This window comes from Athene cunicularia (assembly GCF_003259725.1).
Source record: "Athene cunicularia isolate RWA chromosome 8 unlocalized genomic scaffold, athCun1 chr8_part1, whole genome shotgun sequence".
Lineage (NCBI taxonomy): Eukaryota > Metazoa > Chordata > Aves > Strigiformes > Strigidae > Athene > Athene cunicularia.
Genome location: NW_020799109.1, coordinates 10,644,969 through 10,656,323, shown reverse-complemented (window position 1 = coordinate 10,656,323; position 11,355 = coordinate 10,644,969). Strand labels below are relative to the sequence as shown.

The 11,355-nt window shown below is 41.4% G+C and overlaps 2 protein-coding genes across 2 annotated transcripts; one reads left to right on the top strand and one right to left on the bottom strand.

The window, feature by feature from the left end:
- Window positions 1-6: 6 nt before the first annotated feature.
- On the top strand, window positions 7-2,621 carry TMEM69 (transmembrane protein 69). The gene is made up of 3 exons (XM_026854453.1): window positions 7-283; window positions 884-946; window positions 1,582-2,621. Exons 2-3 carry the CDS (start codon window positions 902-904, stop codon window positions 2,293-2,295), a joined length of 759 nt encoding a protein of 252 aa, XP_026710254.1. The 5' UTR covers window positions 7-283; window positions 884-901; the 3' UTR covers window positions 2,296-2,621.
- Window positions 2,622-5,797: 3,176 nt separating this feature from the next.
- Window positions 5,798-11,355, bottom strand: IPP (intracisternal A particle-promoted polypeptide; the record flags this gene model as incomplete). Its single annotated transcript, XM_026853894.1, has 7 exons — window positions 5,798-6,290; window positions 7,239-7,459; window positions 8,131-8,253; window positions 8,563-8,700; window positions 9,499-9,666; window positions 10,384-10,539; window positions 10,851-11,355. Coding segments are annotated over 7 exons (1,536 nt in total), but the record flags the coding sequence as incomplete, so codon positions are not given.

Here is an 11,355-nt window from a genome sequence, read left to right as displayed (position 1 = left end):
CCGGAAGCCGCCTCAGCGCGGAGGCTGGAGGCTGTGCTGGGTTGGAAGGCCGCGGGCTAGAGCCGGTGGCTACCGCCGTGGTCGGGGCGCCCAGCCGACCTTAGCTCGGCCTCTCCGTGACCGCCTCGGCCCCGGGGGACCCGCATCCCTCCGGACACAGCCTCTCCTCTCCCATTCCCTCCGGCCTAAGCCTTCGGGCGCGCGGAGCCGCCCCTCTCTCCCTGGAGCATCAGGACCGTGAACTGGGGGGTCAAGTCCGCCGGCGAGCTGCTTGCCTTTCCCAGTTAGGTTTGTCCCCCCTGCAAGTAGCTTACCTGCAGCTTGGGATGTGGTGAAGTTCCTACTCTGTAATGGTTCAGAATTGGGTTTTCCACATGTGAGGAATTGGTCGTTTGTAACCTGCATGCAGCCGTTTATCCCGTGGAACGGAGATGATCCATAAACGGGAAAGCCATCACCTGTTCCCTGAGACTCAGTTCTTTAACTAAAAATTGTTCTTGTAACAGTTATTACAAGATTTTTTATTTTTTTTTCCCCAGGGAGGTGGTGGAGTCCCCATCCCTGGAGGTGTTCAAGAGTAGGGTCGATTTAGAGCTTAAGGATATGCTGTAGGTGGGAACTGTGGTAGGCGAACGGTTGGACTAGATGATCTCCAGGGTCCTTTCCAACCTAGATGATTCTGTGATTCTATAACTTTAGAACTTCATAGAACTACCTGAAACAAAATATCCTGTAGTGGGTAAATAAAGATTCAGTACATATTTATCTTTAAATATACATCTATAAGAGTCTTGCATCTGATAAACATGTCTAGACTGTGATGACTTTAGGCATAATACAAACAGCTATTCCTCAGCTACAGACCTGAATTTTTCTGTTTTAGGGCCTTGATAAAGCAAGTATGTTTCGTCTCATACAAAGATGCTGCTTCCACACACCTTTCAAAGTAAGTTCCTGAAGCCTTTTTTGCTGTCTAATTTTATTTAAAAGTAAAATAGCGAAAGTTATGACTGGTGCATGAAAAAAATGTGTCTTAGAAGTTGGAGTAGCCACATGTTTATCACTCCGCTTTTCTGAGACATTTCTAGTCTCTACAGGAGCTTTTAGCCAAAACTAATAAATTTCTTTTATAAAATCAAATTTTATGTCTAAAGGTCTTTTTTCACCTCTCTGTGGTAGAGTAGCGAGGGGATAGTAGCTAGTTTCTGGGGTGACCTTGTCCTACTTCTGCAATCACTTTATAGTCTACTCTGAAAAGGACTGATATATCTTAACTGAAAAATGCCTAAAGAATGCATGTGTGGGTGGAAGGATGGGTAGATATACAAGTCTTTTGTAGTGAACAAGTTTTTCTTACTCACTATGAAGAACCTAGTTGCTTTTCATCAGGTAGCTTCTGAAAGCTGTATCATTTGGTTTAATTATTTAAGTTAAAATCACCTGAAAACTGAGTGGAAGAGGCAGTTGTGTTGTGACCTGACTTGGAAAACTACTTGGTAGAATATTTCATGAGTAGTTTAGGTAAGTGTCGATCCTTAAGCATACACTGTAAGGTGTTCAGAACAAGTTTTATACTTGCAGCTCCAGAAGTTAACCAGTCCCAGACTACTACTGCATGGAAAGAATAAGACAACTTGGTCTCCTCTTGGCCTCTGGCTGCAGAGAGGTGTGTGTCCTCTCTCAGGATCTCCAAGCCTCAACCCAGCATCAGTATATACAACGAAGCTCCAGGCTTTTCACACCTCTCTTCCCTTCTTCAAGAAGAAACCCCCCCCAGATTCTGAGATCAAAGGCCCAGGCATCTTGGAGCGAAGTATGAAATCACTGAAGGAGTCTCCCAAGCCAGCCCTTTACTTAAGCCTTGCAGGGCTAATTCCATTTGCTTCTGTGCCACTGTTAATGGCCGTCCAAGGGACCTACTACCCAGAGCTGGTGTCTGCTCAGCTTATGTATGGTGCTGTAACAGTCGCTTTCATAGGAGGAATGAGGTGGGGGTTTGCTCTCCCAGAAAACAGCCCAGCTAAGCCAGACTGGCTGAACCTGGCTAACAGTATAGTTTCTCCTCTACTTGCGTGGCAAGCCTTACTTCTTAAAGATATCACTTCTAGTGCAATAATGCTAGTAATAGCTTTAGGGATTGCACTGCATTATGATGTTTCCCTTCTTCCTACTTATCCTAGGTGGTTTAAAGTACTGAGGGTAGTGGGAACAGTGGTGATGGTATTATCACTATTATCTACTGCAGTGTTGAAGACTATTGCAGAGATGCAACCAAGTGACAGCAGAGATAAATGACAGAACATGGAATAAAAAAATCAACAGGAAAACACTCTTTATCTGTCAGTAAGGTATTTGTATTGAGTTCCAGGGGAAACAAACTTATTTGTGCTTAGAAGTCATAAGATGGTAGTGATCAAAATGCTTATTCCTGAAACAAACAGCTAGTTTAGGAGGGAAGGATTGTGAATAGCGCTGACTTCTAAGGCAGGCATGAGTTTGTCCTTATCTGTAGAATAAAGCATCACTCAAATGAAATGTTACTGTCATGAATTTAAAATGGAATTCAAATGACATGGGTATGAATTTCTCTATGCTGAATTATTAAAAGTATCTGATTGAACTATAACGTGTCATAATGTTATGTGGTGGGAAGAATAACTGTGTAGTTGTAAACAGTAATAAGGTGAAAGCAGTTCTAGTTTAGTGTTTAGCATCAGAGAATTATGCAAAAGTACATATGTGTTCAGTTCCTACATTGAGGAACAGAATTCTTATTTCACCTGAGAAGGTGTTGAAAATGCTATGTGATTAAGTGCTAGTCAGGTAAGAAAGGATGGGCAAGGTTTGTTTGTGGTGGCAAGCCAAGGTCAGAGCTCACCTAAGATATGTCATTCAGCTGCTGTGACGGAGTAGGGAAAGCTAGAAGGGCAAGCTTTGTTTCTTTGACAAGGTGCCCCAAGAGACAGGTTAGCTTCCTACTCAGGCTTACGGAAATAAAAAAGGATAACTGGGACATCTGTTCCTAGGTTTTGTCTGGACTTAGGGCTGCATAAGCCAAGGAAGCTGCATGCAACATAACCATAAAGATCTGTCATACTCCTAAAGTACTATCAGCTGAGGGTACGACACATGGATGAATGTATGATATGACACAAGGACTCAGTTGCTGGCACTAAGAGCTCAGATAATGGGATTGAGAGTAGTTTGTGTCTTTTCCCTCCTCAAAATTCATTTTATTTGAGCACCCAGGGCAGGTACAAATGGACTTGGACCCTGCAAACCCTCCATGATGGGCCAGTTACTGAAAACTGCAGAAGCATAAGCTCTTTGTACTTAAGTCTTCCTAACACATCATTTAGGGGAAGAAGATACAACTAAGCCACATGGCTTTCTTTTCTAGCCTCAGCTACCTCAAGAGACTGATGAAACTGTATGTGGGTATATTTACTGTGGGCTTTTTATCTAAACACTTAAGTTCAGTATAAGATGCAGGAAGAGCTGAAGAGAGACATCAACAGAGTTTTGGGGCCAATTTAGACAATTGCGAGAGTTCCTCTTACAGCACTATTCTTTACTGTTGTTCTCTACAGAATGGAGCACATACTGTCACTGAAGATTTGTTATTTGTCCATTCTGCAAAGAACAGACGTTTAAAAAAAATCTGTCTATCCTGAAGATAGAACTATCTTCCTACATGGCATTCCTGTAACAGCAGCTGTGTACATGAGCCTCAGACTTTTGTAACCTGTTAACCTTCACATGTTAACAGCATCATAACTCTGAAACAGCAGTATAGTTCAGTGCTCTGAATATAAAGAAAGTAACATTTAGTTTGTGAATAATTTTTTTTTTTTCTTTTTTACTTAAACATGTCTAAGATGGGTCCAGAGAAGAATACTGCCTTTGGTTTGATTCAGGGAAAGAGGTGCTGAATATCAGAGACCATTATCAACTGACTTCGTAGTTTTGTTCAAACACGCGTGAGCGAATCAGCTATAAAAACTGGTGAAGGTAACTTCATAAAACAGCAGACTCCCTCAAGCTCCACAAAACAAAGTTTGCAGGTAGGGATCAGAAGTGAATGGGTAGATCCCAAACTAACAGAAAAGTACTAATGTAATGTTTCCCAAATGGTTCACAAGGGATCATGAAATGCAAAGAAGAGAGCCTAAGAAATATTACCTACCATTTGATCCCAGAGAGGGCTGCACAGAGCTGGAAAAGGAGCCAGACTTCTACAGAGTCTGAGTAATCTTATACTGAGAAGAGAAACACATCAGTGTTTTACTACAGAAGTGTGTTACTTGCACCTTTCAAATAGTCAATATTTATAAACCATCTTTTTGTAGTATCCTACTGGGAAATAGGATTTCCAGTAAAAAGACCCCAAAACCTACTACATGAAAGTGGCAGAGATACAACTCATTATGACAGGAAAGCACCATATTCAAGAGCATTCCACGGTCAGTTCTGAAAATGCACTTTATTATGAAAAACTGTCTAAAACAAGATTAAACTTGAGGAAAAAAAGACAGAATAAACATTAGTTCACACATAAGAAATCCTTTTGAAGTAAAAGCACACACAAGATTATTGAATGATCAAAGAAACAAATGGTCCATTGTCTAGCATGATTTTGCCTGGCAATCTCCCGATGTCCTATGTTAGAATGTAAGACCTAGATTCTAAGGTACCGGCAACACTCACCTTGGAGGATTTTATTCATGTATTAATTTTACACAGGGGATATTGACCTAGACAGCATGAATGCTGCTTTGTCTACACAGTGCAGGCTTCCTGTTTTGTGACATTCCAGTTGTGGTTTTGTGTTCTAGAATAACACTGTCTATCAAAGTTCAAACAGCCTTATTTCAGACTCCATCCAAATCATCCACAGCTGTGCAGAAAATGCAATCATATTGTGCAAAAAGCAACTTCAAGTATGTTAATTAAATGAATCTAGAAATAACTCCAAACTCCTAGTAGTATTATCCTACTAAGTGTATCCAAGCTAAATACAAACTCCTCAAGACAAAATATACTAGTATCACTTTAATGCTGAATGCAGCTAATTCTATCAAAATGCTCTGTCTGCTCAACTTTGGAAGAGGTAGGAGATAAGATGTAGCAAGAAGGAATGTGTGTACCTTGCAGAATAGCATGTATTCCAATGCCAAGTCTCAGCACGTGTAACACAGGGTAAAACACATTTAACTAAGGGAAAAAAAAAAAAAAGGGGCAAAAGGATTTCCTTATGTTTTTATACTAAGAGCAGTCCTAAACAGAACAGCTAATCTAATAAATGGCATTTCCATTTAGAATTCATTAGAGCTTACACAAAAAGGAGCTCTACTGTCATCACTGATACCACTGAGAAGAAAAGCCCGTGCTGAAGTGGACTGACATTATTGGAACTGTGAGAATAACCTTCCAGAACAGGAAATTCTCAGCCACTCACCATCCAAGTCAGTGGAGTGGTCAAGAAGTAAATATCCAATTCATATTGAATGACTGTCATTTCCAGCAGCAGCAAAGAGGCTCAAATGCATCAAAGTCTTAAGTAGAAGTATCAAGTCTTCCCTATTTCTTATCTTTTCTTTGTTTTCTGCCAGAAAAGGACATTTAATGCTAACCAAGTAGCCCATCTGCTCTTATCTACAGGTGACTCCTAGCTGTCTGTAGTACCCTCTTTCCAGATTGTAAGGCCAGCTAAAGATGCTAGCTTTGGTGCATCTTAAAAGAGTTAACAACCTGATTAATGTCTCTAATGTGCTGGAATGATTTCTTTGGATTTTTACAGGGCAAATTCACCATTTATTTCAGTGATCTTAATCCAGTCATAAGGGGCATTCCTACACTTAACAGTATTTTCTCAGACAGACATTGGATGAGCCAGTTTGAAGGACAAGTTTTAGTATTTCCTTTTGCTCAGGAAGAGCCCTCTGATCTAATTCTCCACTGTCTCTACTGAAGCTCTGGTGTTAGAAGAGGCTGCTGGCCAATGAAACCAGAAATCTGAGGCAACAGATTTACTTATTCCTTGAATGAGTTTTCTTCTTTGTGTTTTACAGCACAGCTACACCTCCTTCACAGCGGCTGGTGATCATGTTGGCAATTTCAGTCCAACTGTCCATATGAGGGTTATAAACTTCAACAGAGTCAGAGGTTACTGGAGCAGCAAAATCATGACTAGGAGCTCGGCCTCCCGAGGCATAAAGAAATCCATTTGCAGCCACAACACAGACACCAGCTCTTGGTATTTTCATTGATGCAACTTCAACCCACTTTTCCTAATGGAAAGGTGAAAGAGTGAACAAGTAATTTCAGGGTAAGCCCCAATTCTGATAGAAGTAACTTTTCAAGCTTAAAAGACTGAAACAAAAAACACTATGCATACACTTCACAGGCTGAAATATGGTATGTGTACAGTATCAAGAGGATTATCAAGACTAATGACAACGCCTTCATGAGTGGTCAAAATCATGCTAGTCACTAAAAAGTGGATCACATACTGCCTGTACATGACCGCCCTCCCTTTCTTCAGTCACTGCAAGATGCAGTCTGTCTCCAAAACAGAGAATGGTACAGCGTGAAGTGGGAAATAAAGAAAACTATATTCAATTCCAAAAGCAAAACAGAATGGCACACTGGATTATGCTCCACTTTTAACACTAGCCACTGTTCCGAAGAGCATCACAGAAACGTGAGCAATAATAGTCAGGAATAATTTTTATCTTATTCAAAAGCTTAAGTGTTCAAAGTGATTTTTTTTAGTCAGTGCTGAAACACCACTACATTCTGATGCAGAAGAAAGATCCTCAACTTTTGCAACAAAGGGCAACTCTTACTTTTTCAGGGATTTTTTTCTCTCGTCAGATTATTGACCATTCTATTGCAGAGGGGGTATCTATCCCTCCATCCTAACCCTAACAAGTATTTACCAAACTACAGAGTACCTATGCATCATCAGTATTGGTTAGTTTTCAGTTTCCCAAAAGCATACATGTAATTTTCGTAAACATTCCACCGAGTCAGATAGCAAGATTCTGCAGGCTGGTTAGGACAGACAGACCCTGAGGTCACTGAAGCTTTGTTTCACTCAGATTACCAGCCAGTAGTGAAAAGAAATAGAATTTCCAACTGTTTTCTTTTTAAAGAAAGGAAGCAGGCAACCTCTATAGCATCTTACACAAAGTTGATGCAATCTACACTTATGAAAGAAAGGGGCTCTACTATACCTCTTCAAAGGAGTATTTTTCTACAGTAGCAAGTGCATCCTGAGATTCATTCCAGCCTCCCACAGCATAGATACAATCGTTGAGAGCAGCTACACCAAGGTAGGCTCTTCGGGTGCTCATTGGAGCAAGCTCAGACCAACGTTTAGATATTGGGTCGTACACTTCAACAGAACGTAGCTCTACTCCTTCATTGCTGATACCACCAATAACATAAATCAAACCTGTAGAAACAGAGTTTTTCCTCTATTAGGTTTCATAATAGAAAGGTTTGAAAGAGAGAAAATGTTTGTTACAAGTTTCAGACTGACACTGAGATGGTTTAAGAACATCAAATAAAAGTCCCTCATTTGTCCAGCAGTAGCATACATAAAGCTTTCAAATGAGTAACTTGAGGTTCAAGCACTAGAAGCTCTGATGAAGCACTAATTAATCAAGTGTAGGGGAGAGAATTCAGAAGGCTGCAAGCGCTGACCAGGCCTGGATCAAATGCTTAATAAGCACATTTATAGATCAAATCTTTAGACATATCTTAAAATAACCTGTGGCAACTCTAGAAACTGTCACAAAGACACACACAAATCCAAATATAGGAGGTAAATAAAAGCAGTATCGGAAAGGACAGTCAACTGTTACAAGACTAGCTGGATAACCATACTGGCAGCCACATAAAAATGTTTCCATGAGATAAAAGGCAGAAGACAGAACTTCACAGTCTTTAAGTTCCGTAGAATTAGAAGTATGGTACTAGAAGGACATATAAGTGAGGCACAAGTTTGTGCAACTGACAGCACAGTACAAGACATGCATATTTATGTTTCATGACTGAAACATAAAGCCTCAAAATTCAACAGCTCTTAGAACTGTTTATGGATACAAACTTAACAATAGTCACCTTGCATTTCACAACACCCGAAGTAGTAACGGGGCACAGCCATGCTTCCCACCACATCCCAACTATTTTCTTCAGGATCAAATCTTTCAATTGTGTTGCCAATCTCTGCTCCAACCCAACCTCCTGCAAATAACAGTAAACACAAGAAAGAATTTAATGGCACGAAGCTTGTGTGTTAGGTGCATTTTTAGGCATATGGTGCATTGTTCCAGGACAGGCTAATTCTGAAACCAGCATGCAATTTACAATGGAAATAAGTTGTAACTGAACAATAATTCATTCACAAAGATTTAGTATACTAATGCTCGTTTAAACATCTGTTTTTCCAAACTTGTTTGCAAATTTGCAACACTAAGATGCAATATTTAAGATCAAATCAATGTGCAAGTTCCATGAATTAACTCCTTTAAAATTAGCTTCACCCAAACTTACCCAAAGCATAGATAGCACCATAGCACGTGCACACTCCCAGTCCACAACGGGGATGGTTCATGGAAGCCACAGTGGTCCACTGCTTAGTGACAGGATCATAACATTCAGTACAGTCAAAAATCATTGAGTTGTCCTCACCTGCATAGTACGAGCAAGAACAGAGACAGGGGAAACAATGTTTTTCACTGCAAATATGCAAGCATTCTTCAACTTCTTCCGGGACAGGCAACGTTTGAATACAAGACCTTCCTTTCAGGTAGCCAAATGGCCAACATAAAAAAAACCTTTTTTATACCTAGAACTGAATCATCACCCGTAACAGTTTTCATCAACAGCTCCCTGAAACATTACTGAAAATATCAGAGGGGTGCTACACACTTTTCACTCCATAGCACAACTGGCAGGGTTTTTGAGACCAAAGAATGTGTTCTGTGGTGACAAAACCCAGTGTATATATATATATATGCATTCTTTAATGATGGGCTAGTAGAGCTACTCATCACATCCTCGTACAAACATACATAACAAGCCTTTCCAGGTAGGCAGACCACAAGTGGTCTGTCCTGCACAGCTGCCTTTTATGCTATGGGCTTCTGCTAGCCTACAAGGGAGAAAAGAAATGTTATTAGTGTTGGTACACAAAGTCCACAGAATATCCAACATCTCTTAGTATATCTGCACATATCCATATGCTTACCTGTCAGTTGCTGTACCATGAGGAGAGAGCAGCTTAGTAAAAAATGGCCAATGCAGGAGCCCAAACAGGCATTCACAGAGCAGTGATGGTAGAGAACCATCAATTGGTACTGTGTCTAAAAGCTGTATTATCTACTGTTGGGTTCCTCAGAACCACTTAAAGGAAGAATAGTTTTAAAGACCTCCATCCACACATTCTCTATCATCTTTGTAACAAAGAAAACACGTTTCAGCTGTTACCTCCGATGGCATAGACCATTCCTCCCACCACAGCCACACCCAGCCCACTCCGGGCCTGGTGGAGAGAGGACACTGTGGTCCAGTAGTGGCTGAAGGTGTCAAACCGCTCCACACAGCTGAGGGCTCTACTGTCACTCCAGCGTCCTCCTTGCAGTCGGGTGTACCCACCTAGAAAGTAAGCGGAAAGATCACGGCTGAGTAAGAGCTTCCTGCTCATCCCCACGCTCCTATATCTAAACCATCGAAAAAATTACAGTAACAGCCACTAGCCACTTTTAGACTTTCAAAGTAGCATTGTTTCTCCAGCACACAAGGAATAATGGTCACCTTGAGGGTCATGTAACTTGTGCCTGAGCTCACAACACCACAAATATTACCATTTGTGTTCTTACTAAAGACAAGCCAACAGCCTTTCCTATCTTACTTCCTAGAGTGAAACAAAAGCATTCCCTTCCAATACAAAGCTGCAGCTTTGCTGAAAACTTGCGATTTCAAGTATCCTATTACACAAACCAGAATACTCCAGAGAAAAAAAACTTCAACCTTCAGAAGAACAAGATGTGCACTGAATCTGCATACACCATTCCAGCAGTGAACCACGGGCAAATGCTCTGCTGATTTGCAGATTCCCACCCAAGGCAAATAATTTCTAGAAGGCAAATCTAGGCTTTGAATGCCATGTCATAGCGACATGAAATGTGAATGCTGCCCCTCTGTGCAATTCTAAGCAGAAAGCAGCCAAATTAGTAACTTAGCCAGATGAAATATTTTGCTATTTTTATATCTTTTGATTAAAAAAAAATATTTCAGTATCTCCTTCAACACTGTAATATGAGATACTACTTAATAATTTGTTCTACAAGGTTCAAACAGCCAAATTCTAACCTACTGCATAAAGGTACTTCCTGGCTTTCCTCCGGGGACGACCTTTAGAAGCTTGCAGAAAACTGCTGACCTTGTTCTCTTTGGGTGATTTACAGACTTCACAATATTCTTTCAACAGAGTTTGCAGGGCCACCCGAAGGCTGAAATCTGGAATACCTAGAGGAAAAAAGCAGATGAAAAAAGGCATAGTGAAAAATTACAGACAGTAAGTAACTCTGTTGTAGAAAAGTTACTAACTTCTCCTAAAACAGCAGACAAATCAAGATTGCCTACTTCTGTAAGGGTTTTTCAAAAGCAGGTTTTAAAGTAGGCTGTTAAAAAGCAGAATTTGTTTGGATAGAGTAAATATTTTCAATCACCATGCTATTAACTGAAAAAAAAAATCCATCAAAATCTAGTAACCCAGAATGACACATTGTTTGCTCAAATCCAAACATCTGATATGTTTCTTCCCTTCTTTCACTTACTTTCTATGTATTTTAGCAGCCTTTGTGCCGGTAGCAGAGGGAATCGAACAGGCTCCAGCACTTCTACGACGTGTTTCTTTCTTTTTCCCACATCCTTCAAAATCCATTGCATTGCTGCTATAAAAACCTGGTACTCGTCCTCGATGCTGAGGTCCTCGCTTCGCAAGATCTTGATCAGCTGCTCTTTGGTCAGGGCCAGGAACTCCTCCCCGCTCTGCACCTCCGGGAAGTGCGCGTGGATGTAGCTCTCGGTGAACTCCATCAGGTCGTGACAGGCGATCTGCTCGGAGAACTGGAAGAGGCCGACGCAGTTCAGCGGGTCGATTTGCCCCTTGAGGAACTCGCAGCAGAGCTCCACCACCTCGGTGAGCTGCAGCATGTCGGCGGCGACGATCAGCTCCTGAACGTTGTGCTCCCCGATGCTCACCACCCCTGCGGGCACGCACACGAAGCGGGCTCCGCTCGAGGCTGCAGCCGCCGGGCAACCGCCGCCCCGGCCGCCGCC

Excerpts from the sequence above, each read along its gene's own strand:
- TMEM69 (XM_026854453.1), top strand. The coding sequence starts at position 902 with ATGTTTCGTCTCATACAAAGATGCTGCTTCCACACACCTTTCAAA. Across the intron at positions 947-1,581 it reads GCTTCCACACACCTTTCAAA|CTCCAGAAGTTAACCAGTCC; the intron begins GTAAGTTCCTGA and ends TTATACTTGCAG.